This window comes from Choloepus didactylus, chromosome 11 (genome assembly GCF_015220235.1).
Source record: "Choloepus didactylus isolate mChoDid1 chromosome 11, mChoDid1.pri, whole genome shotgun sequence".
Lineage (NCBI taxonomy): Eukaryota > Metazoa > Chordata > Mammalia > Pilosa > Megalonychidae > Choloepus > Choloepus didactylus.
The window spans coordinates 69,266,948-69,282,696 of NC_051317.1; the positions used below are offsets into that span (position 1 = coordinate 69,266,948).

Consider the following 15,749-nt stretch of genomic DNA (forward strand, 5'->3'; position numbering starts at 1 on the left):
GATCCAGAGCCCCTCAAATGAGGGGAAGGCTGGGTACCCTTGGGGAAGGACCCCAGTTAACTGTCAAAAATTTATACTGTTAATCTTCCTCCCAGCCTTCCCCAGGGGGACCTATGGCCTTTTACCAGGTAACTGTGTATTGGGGAAAAGGAAATAATCAGATATTTTGTGGATTATTAGACACTGGTTCAGAAGTGACATTAATGTCAGGAGACCCAAAACATCACTCTGGTCCACCAGTCAGAGTTGGGGCTTATGGAGGTCAGGAGATTGAAGGAGTCTTAGCTCAGGTCCATCTCACAGTGGGTCCAGTGGGCCCCTGGACCCATTCTGTGGTTATTTCTGCAGTGCCAGAGTACAGAATTGGAATAGACATACTCAGCAACTGGCAGAATCACTGACTTGTGGAGTAAGGGCTACTATGGTGGGAAAGGCCAAGTGGAAGCCACTAGAACTGCCCCTGCCTGGCAAAATAGTAAACCACAAGCAATACCGAATTCCTGGAGGGATTGCAGAGATTAATCCCTCTCTTAAGGACTTGAAGGATGCAGGGGTGGTGATTCTCACCACATCGGCATTCAACTCTCCCATCTGGCCTGTGTAGAAAACAGGTGGGTCTTGGAGGATGACAGTGGATTATCATAAGCTTAACCAGGTGGTGACTCCAATTGCAGCTGCTGTTCCAGATGTGGTATCACTGCTTGAGCAAATCAACACATCCCCTGGTACCTGGTATGCAACTATTGATCTGGCAAATCCTTTTTTCTCAATTGGTATCAGTAAGGACCACCAGAAACAGTTTGCATTCAGCTGGCAAAGCCAGCAGTTTACATTCACTGTGCTACCTCAGGGTTATATCAACTCTCCAGCCCTATGTCATAATATTGTCCACAGGGAACTTGATTGTTTCTCCCTCCCACAAGACATCACACTGGTCCATTATATTGACCATGTTGATTGGATCTAACAAGCAAGAAGTAGCAACTACTCTAGATTTGTTGGTAAGGTATTTGCGTTGCAGAGGATGGGAGATAAATCCAACAAAAATACAGGGGCCTTCCACCTCAGTAATATTTCTAGGTGTCCAGTGGTGTGGGGCCTGTTGAGATATTCCTTCTAAGGTGAAGGATAAACTGTTGCATCTGGCCCCTCCTACAACCAAAAAAGAGGCACAACGCTTAGTTGGCCTCTTTGGGTTTTGGAGACAACATATTCTTCATTTAGGTGTGCTACTCCGGCCCATTTACTGAGTGACTAGAAAAGCTTCTAGTTTTGAGTGGGGACCGGAACAAGATGAGGGTCTGCGACAGGTCCAGGCTGCTGTGCAAGCTGCTCTGCCACTTGGACCATATGATTCAGCTGACCCAATGATGCTGGAAGTATCCGTGGCAAATAGAGATGCTGTTTGGAGCCTTTGGCAGGCTCCTATAGGAGAATCACAACACAGGCCCTTAGGATTTTGGAGTAAAGCTTTACCATCCTCTGCAGATAACTACTCTCTATGTGAGAAACAGCTGTTGGCCTGCTACTGGGCCTTAGCAGAGACAGAACGCTTGACCGTGGGCCACCAAGTTACCATGAGACCTTAGTTACCTATCATGAGCTGGGTATTGTCTGACCCACCAAGGCATAAAGTTGGGCATGCACAGCAGCACTCCATCATAAAATGGAAATGGTATATACAAGATAGAACTCGGGCGGGTCCTGAAGGTACAAGTAAGTTATATGAGGATTTGGCTGAAATGCCCATGGCTCTACTCCTTCCACCTTACCTTCTCTTTCCCAGTCCACAGCTATGGCATCTTGGGGAGTTCCTTACAATCAATTGACTGAGGAGAGAAAACTTGGGCCTGGTTTACAGGTGGTTCTGCACAATATGCAGGCACCACCCAAAAGTGGACAGTTGCAGCACTGCAGCCCCTTTCTGGGATGTCCCTGAAGGACAGTGGTGAGGGGAAATCCTCCCAGTGGGCAGAACTTCAAGCAGTGCACCTGGTTGTTCAGGTGCACTGCTTGGAAGGAAAATGGGCCAGAGGTGCATTTCTATAGTGATTCATGGGCTGTTGCTAATGGTTTGGCTGGATGTTCTTGGAAAGAACATGATTGGAAGATTGGTGACAAAGAAGTCTGGGAAGGGGTATGTGGATAAACCTTTCTGAGTGGGCAGAAAATATGAAGATATTTGTGTCCCATGTGAATGCTCACCAGAGGGTGACTTCAGCAGAAGATTTTAATAAACAAGTGGTTAAAATGACCCGTTTGGTGGATACCAATCAGCCTCTTTCCCCAGCAACTCCTGTCATTGCCCAATGGGCTCATGAACAAAGTGGTCATGGTGGTCGGGATGGAGGTTATGCATGGGCTCAGCAATATGGACTTCCACTCACCAAGGCTGACCTGGCCACGGCCACTGCTGAGTGCCCAATCTGCCAGCAGCAGAGACCCACACTCAGTCCCTGATATGGCACCATTCCTCGGGGTGATCAGCCTGCTACCTGGTGGCAGGTTGATTACATCGGACCACTTCCATCATGGAAAGGGCAGCGATTTGTTCTTACTGGAATAGACACATACTCCGGATACGGGTTTGCCTTCCCTGCACGACATGCTTCTGCCAAAACTATGATCCGTGGACTTACAGAATGCCTCATCCACCATCATGGTATTCCACACAGCATTGCTTTGGACCAAGGAACCCACTTCACAGCAAATAAGTGAGGGAATGGTCACATGCTCATGGTCAACATGCTCATGATGTTCCCCATCATCCAGAGGCAGCTGGGTTGATAGAATGGTGGAATGGCCCGTTGAAGACTCAATTACAGTGCCAACTAGGTGGCAATACCTTGCAGGGCTGGGGCAGGGTTCTCCAGGAGGCTGTGTATGCTCTGAATCAGTGTCCACTCTATGGTGCTGTTTCTCCCATAGCCAGGATTCACGGGTCCAGGAATCAGGGGTGGAAACAGGATTGGCACCATTCACTATCACGCCTAGTGATCCACTAGGTAAATTTTTGCTTCCTGTCCCTGCAAGCTTAAGCTCTGCTGGTCTACAAGTCTTTGTTCCAAAAGGAGGAGTGCTTCCACCAGGAAACACAACAATAATCCCATTGAACTGGAAGTTAAGACTGCCACCTGGCCACTTTGGGCTTCTTATGCCTCTGAATCAACAGGCAAGGAAGGGGATTACTGTGCTGGCTGGGGTGATTGATCCTGACTATCAGGGGGAAATAGCACTGCAACTACATAATGGAAGTAAAGAAGAGTTTTCCTGGAATACAGGAGATCCCCTAGGGCGTCTCTTAGTACTACCATGCCCTGTGATTAAAGTCAATGGACAACTGCAACAATCCAATCCAGCAGGACTACCAATGGCCAAGAAATTCCAGGAATGAAGGTTTGGGACACCCCACCAGGCACAGAACCACGGCCAGCTGAAGTGCTTGCTGAGGGTAAAGGGGAACATGGAATGGGTAGTGGAAGAAGGTGGTGATAAATATGAACTATGGCCATGTGACCAGTTACAGAAACGAGGACTATGATGGCATGAATATTTCCTCCTTGTTTTGTTATGAGTATGTTTATATTTTCTCTAAAGCAAATATCTTTGCTTTCTTCTCTGTCTTATCCCCTTATCATATAATGTAAGCTGTACTGTTCATTTTGCTGTATTTAAGCTAAAGGAAGTCAATTTTAAGAGTTAATGTCACCCAAGGTCTTGCACCCTATTCTAGAGAGATTTAGTGCTGTACACTGGACAGTGGAGTATCATTAGACAAAATATATGTCTGTTACTGTTCTCTACTTAGAGATAAAGTATGGTTTTAGGTGACGTGTATAACTGCCAAGTTGACAAGGGGTGGACTGTGATGGTTATGTTCATGTGTCAACTTGGCCAGGTGATGGTACCAAGCTGTCTGTCAAGCAAGCACTGGCCTAACTGTTGCTGCAAGGACGTTTGTGGCTGGTTAATAAACCAACAGGCTGGTTTATTAAATCATCAGTCAACTGGCTGCTGCTGTGACTGATGACTCAACAAAGGGCATATCTTCCACAATGAGAGAATGCACTTGGCTGGATTTAATCCAATCAGTCAGTTGAAGACTTTTAAGTGAGACAGATAGAAGACCTTCACTTTCTTTGGCTGACCAGAGAAGCATTTCCTGAGGAGTTTGTCAAAGTTGCCAGTTTGTTTCCTGAGGAGTCATTGAATATCTTCATTGGAGTTGCCAGTTTCCTGCCTGCCCTATGGAATTTGGACTCTTGCATACCCATAGTTGCGTGAGACACTTTTATAAATCTTATATTCATAGATAATATCTCATTGATTCTGTTTCCTTAGAGAACCCTAATACAGTTTCTAGTACTTCTAAAACTAAATTCCACTGAGAATGCTCATGGCACAAACATCAAGGCAAGGTTTAGATATATTTGCAAATTGTTTGTACATAATTTTCATAATCCTAAGGAGAGAAAAAGTTGATTCTACCTTTGTGGTCTTCATTTCTACTCTGTAAAATTTTCTACCTATACTTCTCTTTCAGCATATGGCTGAGGACAGTTTTTCAAAATTAATTCCATGGGCTGTTAATAAGTGTTATACGAAAAAAAAGTTCAAGTGCTTAGAAAAAACTGTATTGGTTAAGTGTAATGAGGTTTCTTCACTAAAATATTTGTCAGTGGCTTTTATACACTAACATGCATTGTACATCTTTTGAGCGAGTTTTTAGCATTATCCTAACTTGTTTGATCTCTTTGCCATGAATCCTACTTTAATAATACTGTACTAGAGCGTGAGTAACCAAAAAGTAGTTCAACTTCTAATTTTCAATGTCCTGAACAGCATTATATGCCATAAGAGAGAAAAATAAAAGTCATTTATTCCTTGACTGGACTTTTCTTCTTGGCTTCTGAAAGACTGGTCTTTATACAGGTAAACTAAGGTAAACTAAGGGTATGATTCTTAGCCAAATGCAAAGCAGGCATGTGATATCAGCAAGGGGTTTCTCAAGTATAGGACTGACTATACAACAGAATGGTAAAGCTGGGAGGGCCCACAGGGAGACTCCTGCATGCCCAATGTGTACAAGTCACAAAAGGAGGTTCTTTCATTGAAGTTGTGGAGAGAATGGAGAAAATTGGGTCAGCTCATCTCAGGCCCTTACCCGTTATGAAAATTGAGCAAGAAGCAAACTCCATGACTCAATCTACATGGACTGATTCATAAAACGATGTAATTCAGTTGTAGCAAATGCTCAGACCATAGGAATATAAGAAATCTAAATATTTTCAGAAATTGTAGGGAAGGCTTTGTACCTGCAATAAATGGTTGGCAATCTTATTTACAACTTAAGGAATAGGGAGACGCCAGCTAATAGCTGAATTACAGAAGGAAGTTATGGTTCTGTATAGAAGAACTTCCACTTCAATGGTTGTTGGTTTTCATAACCCAAAACACCAATAATCCCCAAATGAATCAGCCAATATTCTTAATGAGCAACAGACCACATTTATTTGGATGTTTTTCTTACTGGCACATTAAATTTATCATGACTCTGATTGTATCTTTACCACTTCCTCCCCAAGTCCTGTGTTTCTCCTGTATTTGTTTCTGCCTCTGTGAATGCCTCCATCAACCATCCCACCTCCAAGCAGAAATTGTGGAGTTATCCATTACTCCTTTCTCCCCTTCTACTGCATGTCCAGGCATCCCTAAATCATATCATCCTCTTCTGCGTTTTCTCACTTCCTCAGTTGTTTGCAGTATCTTCCTAAAACAGTTCTTAAGACTTCTTAACTACTCTCTCACTCTCCAATCCATCTATCCTCCATGCTGTCTCAATTACCTATTTAAAATGTAGATCCGATCATGTCACTCCATCACTAAACATCATTTTCTAGCTTCCCACCTTCCCATTGCTCCAAGATGAAGTTCCCTGTGTCCTAGCTAAAAGCTTTCTTGCCAGTGTGTTCCTGCCCCCACTACAAGTTTCATCTTCTGTCATTCCCCACCCCACACCCTATACTGTGAATTCACCCAACCCATTTTCACCTCCAATCTTTGTGTATCTTCTTGTCCTTATCTGAAAAGACCTTGAGTCCAAACAAAACACTCAGGCTCTGCCTTCTTACCTCAATTCAAAATATTAATTAAAGATAAAACTAAAAGGTCTGATGAGAATGTGTGTTCTCTTTTCAGATAACATTTGATTATTTAATACCTTTACTCAAAAGAATAAAAACTGTACAGTTCTGCATGTTGTGTCACACTCATGAGAAAAAACTATAGAGATCTCTGGTGATCCCTCAAATTATATCTTGCAGTTTACTACTATACATGTTTGAACTGGGCTTGACCAAATGAATGTCCACTCTCTAGAAAGTGCTCTTATTTATCAGGTAGCATGGTATAATGTAAAGGACATAGGATATGGCTTGAGAAAAATGGGGTTTGGATCTCTGTTTCATCACTCACTATCTAAGTGGCCTTAGGCAAAATATTTCACATCTCTGAACTTCATCTTTTTTTTAAGCTGCAAGACAATATTTACTTTTCAGTGCTGTTCTGCATATCAAATATATTAGGTGTGTAAAAGATTCTGCAAACTGTAAAAAAAGGGCTTTGTAATCTATAAACACTAGACAAATGTGAAGAGTAATGTTGTGAAAAGAAACCTGGGCATTAAGTCAAAATGCATGGTATTATGGTTAAGTTCATGTATTAGCTTGGCTAGGTGATGGTGTCCAGTTGTTTGGTCAAGCAAACACTGGCGTGATTGTTACTGTGATGGTATGGTATTTTGTGGATTTAAATCATTAGTCAGTTGATTAAATATATGGCTGATTACATCTACAATCAACTAAGGAGATTGCCTTCAGCAATGGGAGGTCTCATCCAGTCACCTGAAAGCCTTAAAGGGAGACCTGATGATTTTAGCAGTCAGAAGGAAGAATTTCTATCTCTAATCCTCATCTCTAATTCAGCCAGCTTCTCCTGGGGAATTCATCAGAATTTCATTGGGGTTCCCAACTTGTGGCCTGTCCTATGGAATTCAATAGCTCAGTCTCCATAGTCACATGAGCCAATTCCTATGATAAATCCCTTACTAGTTCACACACACACACACACACACACACACACACAGACACAGCCCTGACTAATATACATGGGTGTGAAGTTCTAGTTCCACCCCTTACTAGCTCTATGAATTCAGGTTGTATTACTCAAACATTCTCCCTGATACCCGAAAAGCACTTACCTTTCCGTGATCGTTTCTCTGAGGCCACTGGCCACCCCCTTGACCACGGTGCTAGCTTTGGGGGTCAGCACCACCTGAGATACAAAAAACGAGCCCTTCTTTCTTCTCTCAGTGATGGATGCCTGAAGAAACTGGATCAGTTTTTCAGGGTCTGTGGTGTTGGCCCAGGGTGCCGGCATCATCTGCCCGGGCCAGAGAAAGGGCACCTCCAGAGCCACCGGACTGTGGTAGAACACCAGCACTTGATAGTCCTTCTCCCAGAGGTACTTGAGACTAACTTCCTGGGCAAAAATTGCTGGGCACATTTTATTTCCATAGATGTCTTTCAGCATTTGGACCAGTTTTTCATGGTGATATTTCTGCATCCCATAAAAGTGGTTGAAGTCCAAGAAAACTACTTCCTTATGGTGGTCTGTGAGGAACGCATTGATCTCCTCAAGCCCTTCATTGACTTTGGCACTGAACAAACCATGAGCAAAGTAAAGTTCGTTGTCAGGGTCTCTGGGCTTGGTGGAAATTCGAAGATCAAAGTAACGGATTCCCGCTCCCAGCTGACCAGAAAAGTTCATTGTTTGAGTGGCTAACCATTTCCGCATCAGTTTTTTTGCCACAGTTCCAAATACAGAGACAAAATTCTGGACTGTTTCTGGCTGTTCAGGCCCCACTGGAGAAGCTTCATCAATGTAGAAACTGAAGGAATCATGAGATCCTAGAAGAATAACAACGCATAATATGGTTATAATCATTCCTTAAAGGCAGAGTCTTTCCTTGTCCTTTCAGTTTCTCCTTTCCCTCTTGCAATGTCCATACTTCTCCCTTTGAGAGCCAAAGGAAATACTAAATGTTTACCTAGTTAATTCCCATGTCGTAGGAGAGTCCTCTTTATTATCTAGTACAGGACACAGAGCACTTCAATATATCAAATATGATTATACAAGGATTAGAAAAATTCCTTGTGATCAATATTTTAAAATTCCAACCATCACCTTCTACTTGTGAGAACCAACAATTTAATGCATTCATAGGATTGGCTCTCCACTTAAGCTGTAAAACGTAACCATTCACAAAATGGGATTTATCCTGACTCATCATTTCTCAATTGCATTGTTTTTTACCCTGTGCTTTCCCTTCATTTTGAGTTGATTTTAAGCCTAGGGGGTTTGTCTAAATGAATAAAGAAGCTCTTTTGATAGCAGACAGTCAGTGTATGAATTGTTACATACACTTTAAAAAGCACAAAGAGGTCAAAGGAATGGAGGAAGATGGAAAGAAGGCAAGAGGAGAATACAATGCTGTTAATTTAACATTATTCTTAACATTATATTTGGGCAGTCCTGAACTCAGATGAGGTCTAGTAGATTTTAGATATTAAAAAACAAGGACTTTTTCTTGCAAGTGAACACAACTGAAAGCATTTGAAAATTAATAGCTAGATGATTTTATTCGCAGATATTTCCTCTCAACAGTGAAAGCTTTCTTTGAAGTTGCTCTCCAAATTTAGAAGAATTTCTTCGTAGGAAGAACAAGGACCATTTACTTACTTGTTTTTGACAACTACAAATATCAAAACCACAGAAACATAGCAATGAACACTTGTATCAAGTAGGTACAAGGTGCCGTTTAAAAAATAATTGGTTTCTTCAGTGGCAGAGAGATTCCAAAAGGAGCCGAGAGGTCACTCTGGTGGGCACTCTTACGCACACTTTAGACAACCCTTTTTAGGTTCTAAAGAATTGGGGTAGCTGGTGGTGGATACCTGAAACTTTCAAACTACAACCCAGAACCCATGAATCTCGAAGACAATTGTATAAAAATGTAGCTTATGAGGGGTGACAATGGGATTGGGAAAGCCATAAGGACCACACTCCCCTTTGTCTAGTTTATGGATGGACGAGTAGAAAAATAGGGGAAGGAAACAAACAAACAGACAGACAAAGGCACCCAGTGTTCTTTTGTACTTTAATTGCGATTTTTCACTTTAATTATTATTCTTGTTACTTTTGTATGTGTGGCAATGAAGGTGTCAGGGATTGATTTTGGCGATGAATGTACAACTATGTAATGGTACTGTAAACAATCGAATGTACTATTTGTTTTGTATGACTGCGTGGTATGTGAATACATCTCAATAAAATGAATATTAAAAAATAATAATTGGTTTCAATAAAGAAAAATGTTTCATGTTTAAATTTTAGTTTTTGAAGCCTCTTTAATTCTTGGAAATGACATGTTGAATAGCTACAATGAAATTATCCTGGACACTTCACACTTTAGAAAGGGCAAGTTTACGTCAAATTCTGATTTTTAAAATCCTCAGCTCTCAATAACTATGAAGACAACATACAGCAAGACAAGAAAATGTGGCGAGGTAAGTTGTGTGTCCATACTCCCTTGCATTGCCCATGCCCTTGTCCCAGTATCATCATTCTCTGCCTGATTTAGGCCCCTTGGGGCATCCCTTTTTCTAGTTCTTTCACTCTCCCCACCTAAAAATACATACGTTAACACACACACGCATACCTCAAAGATTTATCCATCTATCACCACAGAGCTCCAATAAGCTATTTGAAGCAATTTTTTTTCAGTGATGAAATGTTTATATCTGTATATATTCCATAGCTAGATATACCTATATCTACATTTATATCTATACATATATCTATATGTCTATGTCTGGCTTTAACAGACCATAGTAATCATAAGTGTGGGTTTATGGTCCCATGGTGGGTCATTGGAGAAAATATTCTGGAGAATATTTTGATGCCCTGTGAACCATAACCTTTAAGATTCGGTAAAGATATTACATAGAATTAGTAGATTTTTTTTTCAAACAATGAAAGGTAGCCCAAAAATACATAAATGCCATGTTTAATTTAATCTGGAACAGTCTGATCTATTTATCTTTAGGCAACAGTAGGAAAAGAAAATGTCAGCACTGTCTGAACAAGCAAAACTGGCAATTTAGATCCAGCATTGATGAATTTTAATAGAGATTTAAATTTCTGCATGTTGATTTATCAGTTGCTTTACAGTCAACTGCTAATATAAATTAAGAAGCTAAACAAACTGTGATATATTGCTCAATATAGACAAAGGGGTGTGTTTACGGTAAGAAATAAAGAGATAAGTTTAAGAAGAGTTATGACTTAAATGATATTTAGGATTCAAATAGGTTAAACAGTAAACACCCTCAAAATAAGAGTTAAAAAGTTAGTTTCTAGGTATGAGAAGGAAAGGTGGATGAACGTAATTGGTTACTTCTATAATCTAGTAGTAGACATAAGTACCCAGTCCAACACATCCCATTTGCTCTGGCTCTGAATAAAGGAATGGAAGAGGACATTTTCCTCCATTTCTTGGAAATAGGCATTTTTATTAGTTTTTTTCACTTGGCATTTATTAATGTCAAATCATTTCATCACTCAGACAGTGTGGTCAAGCAGACTTCTAAGATGGCTCCAAGTAATTCCTCCCCTCTTGGCATTCAAGCCCATGGGTAGTCCCCTCCCCTGAGTGTTTGCTGAGCCTCGTGAGTTGCTTCTGATGAATGCAATAAGAGAAACATGATGGCATATCATTTCTGAGTTTACGTTATAAAAGATTGTGACTTCAGTCTTGCTAGAAAACACTCCCTCTTGCTGGCTGTGATGATGTAAACTGCCCTGCTGGGGAAGCCCATGTGGTGAGGAGCTGAGGGCTGCCTCTGGCCAGCAGCCAGCAAGAAGCTGATGTGTTCAGTCCAACAGACCTCAGGGAACCAAATGGTGCTGACAACCATGGAGTAAGCTTGGAAGCAGATCCTACCCTGGGGAGATCGTCACTGCAGGCTTGTGGGAGACCCTGAAGCAGAGGGCCCAGTTAGGTTGTGCCCAGATTGTTGACCCTTAGAAACTGTCAGACGATAAACATGTGTTGTTTGAAGCCACTAGGTTTTGGGGTAATTTGTAATGCAGCAATAGATAACTAATATACGTTGTAATAACTTTGGGGGGGGGGGTTAATGAGTGGATTTGTGATCTACAGACCCAAATGCCTAATTTGAGAATTTGGAATTTTAATGAACAGAAATTAATATAACTTAGAAAATTAAATTCTTACCCATATATTAGGTAAGAAACAGAAAGCACAACACTAAAAAGCCTTCCTGAATATGCAGATGGAGTTATTCTATTCCGCATACTGTGAAAGATGATCTTAGATGTCATCTGGTCTAACCAACTGGCATTTAACATTCACTTTATTAGATCAGGAAGGTAAGGAACACATGTGAACATCTTACTTTAGGGTCTCCAGTAGTACTGGGCTTTTACAGCTTCTCATCCTATCATGTGGTGTGATAGGCAGAACTCTAAGATAGCTTCCCAACTTCTGCTTATTGGCATCTCACCTTGAGTGTGCTAAATATGATGGGATATAGCTCTTGTGATTATGATACCATATATAGAAAGGAAGTTATTCTCAGATGTAGTTAAGTTCCCTAATCAGTTGACCTTCAGTTAATCAAAGAGAGAATATCCTGGGTGGGCCTGACCTAATCAGGGGGCCCCCTGATTGCGTCAAGAAGCTGCAATAGATGCTTTCTTGTTGGTCTTGAAGAAACAGAATGCCATGTTGTGGAGAGAACCATGTGGCAGGACCCTTCAGGAAATGAATTCTGCTGGCAATGAGCAAGATTAGAAGAAAACCCCAAGCCTCAAATGAGATTGCAGACCTGGCCAACACTTTGATTTCAGTCTGGTGAGACTCTGAGAAGAGGACCTAGCTAACTCATGCCCAGGCTTCTGATACACAAGAACTGTGACACAATAAATTTGTATTGTTTCAAGTGACTACATATGTGGTAGTCTTATAAAACAATAGAAAACTAAAACATTTAGTTAACTATGTTTATTAATTTATGAAAAACTTCCAACACCTAAATCACAATTTATTTTGCTTATGAAGACACTGCTTGACTTTAGTTTCTTTGACAACAAGCTAACTTCTTTAACAAAAAATTTAAAATAAAGTTAGCTTTTCTGTGTGGAAAACAAGATCTACTACTGATTCTTTTTTTTTTTTTTTTTTTTTTGCAAATGTTTGCATCAAGTAAAGTGGTCACCGTGTGGAAAGAAATTTTTCTTTTTCACTTATTCCTTCATTCAAACATCTATGAAACACCTACTAGGTTAAGCACAGGACAAAGAATGTACCCACTCCCACAAATATATAGCTTAATCTCTGATACACAAAAACAATTAGCCTACAGTTTGGTGACCATTTTTTAGGTAGGATTAGGTACCGTGGGGGTGGGGGGAGAGGAGAAAATATCTTCATAATTGATTATCAATGGGCATATGCAAATAATTAAAAAAAGAACTAGACTAAATGCAAAAATAATCTTGCCGTTTGGGTTAAGGGATAAAGCACTGAGGGTAGCGTTCAGTTTGATGGAATCCTACTGTTGCCTTAAGATACTTTGCCTGAGTATGGCTTTTGGCTATTCGTAAGGGTGACAGTGGCAGTACATATGTTAAATGTTAGTAAAGCTTTCTTGGGAGCCACATAAACAAAACGTGTACATCTAGTTGATTCTGCCTTAAATTTTCTCACTGTGGAATAGAGATACATACACATACAAGCAGCGATAGCCCTTCTCCTCAAGAAGCTCACAATTTAATTAAGGAGGCTGAGCATAGTCATAAAAAAGATAAATCCTTATACAAGCTAGCATTTCTTCACTCCTTTAACAGATATCTATTGAGTAGCAATTCTGTTCAAGGCACTGCCACTGCCACCCCTAGAGAGCCAAATACCATATTCAGTATCTTAAGAATAAAGTGGGGATTCCACTGGACTGAATGCCACCCTCATTCATTTGGTCACATTATACTGTATTACAATTTGCTTAACCTTGACTTGTTAAGTGTATGTTAGACATGTACAGTTTGATTATCCAAACACTCCGAAAATAGTCATGTAGCTTTAAAAGATTTTGAAAAAAATAAACCCAGACTAAAGATAATTCATATAAGCAAAGAGGAAAACTAGGAACTAACATCTCTACTGTTACTATGAGATTTTAATTAGTCACATTTTTGTGGTCTAATTTTGGCTAATAAAAAGGTAACCGAAAATATTGAAATTATCAAGAAGATACTGACATGTGTATTCCCTTTACCTATGAACTTCATCCTAAGTATAGATCATGCTTTGAAATACTAGCTTATAATAGAATGATGACATTATAATAAGAAATACAGTTAAAAATAGCATGTATTTCATCTTTATTAGCATAGTAGTACTTATATAATATACACATAAATATATTTATGGTAATTTATAAATACATATAAGCATATTCATGTAATTTATGAATAAATTTATACACAGCAAGAGAACATATTTGATTTTTTTTAGACTGATGGGGAGGCCTCTGATTTAGTAACCTGGGAAGATTACACTGAAGGAATTAGGTTGGAAGGACTAGAATTAGAAAATATTGGATACAAAGAAACAAGTTAAAACCTATTGAAATGCCAGTGATTCCAGATACAGAGCATCTCTGTACAACGAAATACATCGGCAACTCGTGGCCCCTCAGTGTTTCTTCTCATGTTGCAAAACATTGGCATTGGAATAAACCACATAACACTTTTCCTTACTACTTCCTTGCTTCCCATCTCCTACTGGGAAATGAGAATAATTAAGCAGAACATCTCCTTCTTCCATATCCTAGAACAATTATATGAGAAGACATATCTGCATTTCTGAGCAACAAGTGTTAACTTATAAAGCACAGAGTAAGCCATTCTGGTTGTGGGGGGAGGGGGCAGGGGGGATTGTTTGTTTGCAATTGAAGTCAAAAGTACCAAAATAGTAGGAGCTTTCCTGTGGACACACTCAAAATCCAACTGTTGCTGAAAGCTCCCCTATGGTTTTGGCACTCAGAATCAGTTACATGCCTAGTGACCATTCGGTCACTCAACACCATTTTTGCTTTGGCAGGTCTATGGGGCACTGATATTGATGTTGATAAAGACGCCCAAAAGAAACTTAAGAAGTTTAAAGAAGACCTCATGTAGAAAAGGAAGTTATGATCAGTAAAACTTTTGCACTAAATTTACTTTTTTTTTATTTTCTAAATCTCTGAAAATATGCATATGCACATCCTATACCTCATATATGGTAACTTTCAGTTAGTGAAATGTTTTCCACTCCTCTCCTTTGTAAAGTTTATTTTACTGAGTAATAATTTACATACAATAAAATGGATTCATTGTAAGTGTTGAGTTCAACAAGTTTTGACAAATGTATATATCTTTATAACCATGACCACAGTCAAGATATAGTACATTTCCATCACAAGAATCTTCCTTTGTGATCTTTTGTGGTACATACTCCCACCTATACCCTCAGACCCAGGCAACCAGTGATCTGTTTTATATCACTACAGATTAGAAATCGTACAGTATGTACTCTTTTCAATTTGGCTTCTTTCCCTCATAAATATTATAATTTTGAGATTCATCCCATGTTGTTGCACTATCAGTATTCCTTTGTATTGCTGAATGATATTCCATTGTTCAGATATACCACAATTGGTTTGATCATTCATCTGTTTTCAAGCCATTTGGGTTTTTCTATTTATTAGCCACTATGAACATCACTGTATAATTTTGTGTGTGGCTGTATGCCTTCATTTCTTTTCAGAGTAAAATTGATGGAATAAATGGGAAGTATCTTAGTTTGCCAGGCTTGCTATGACAGATACCATGAAGTGGTTGATTTAAACAACAGGAATTTATTGTCTCCTAGTCTTGGAGGCTAGAAGTCCAAAATCAAGGTCCTGACAGGCCATGCTTTCTCCCGGAGTCTATAAAGTTCTAGTGATGGCTTGCCACAATCCTTAGGGCTTCTAACTTTTCATCTCTGCCTCTGCCCCATGGCAATTTTCCTCATTCTCTGACTTCTGCTGACTTCTGGTTCTTCCATGTCCAATTTCCTTGGCTTATAAGGACTTCAGTCATATTCAGTTAAGGTCTGCTTTCGTTCCGTTTGGCAACAACTTAAATAATAATAACATCTTCAAAGGTTCTATTAACAAATGGTTTTGCACCCACAGGACCAGGGGTTAGTACTTGAACATGGCTTTTGTGGGGAACATGATTCAACCTCCAACAGTAAGCATATGTATTTTTTTCATGCCAATAATTTATTGAACGGAGGTCTGTACGCAGGCAAACCTTACTGTGGAAACTAAGACGTCGGGAGATCTCCCCACCCCCAGCCCTCCAGCGTGGGGAGAGGAGGAAGGGCACCTGAGGGCAGAGAGGAGACACAGCTTTTGAGTGAGGGGGGTGGGAGGCGGGCAGGTTGGATGTGGCAAATCTATGTTTTTCTTTAAGAAAAAAATTCATTAAGAAAAAAAAATAAGAAACTGCCAAATTTCCCGAAAAGAACATCTTTCTACCAAGAAAGGAGTTTTAAATGTTCAATTAGAATTGTCAAT

The 15,749-nt window shown here is 40.1% G+C and overlaps 1 protein-coding gene across 1 annotated transcript in view; it reads right to left on the minus strand.

Moving 5' to 3' along the window:
• PLCXD3 (phosphatidylinositol specific phospholipase C X domain containing 3) overlaps positions 1-15,749 on the minus strand; it is a 181,654-nt gene that overhangs the window by 68,851 nt on the left and 97,054 nt on the right. The window contains exon 2 of the mRNA XM_037799494.1: positions 7,259-7,967. Coding sequence (XP_037655422.1) covers positions 7,259-7,967 — 709 coding nt within the window. The remainder of the gene's footprint in view (positions 1-7,258; positions 7,968-15,749) is intronic.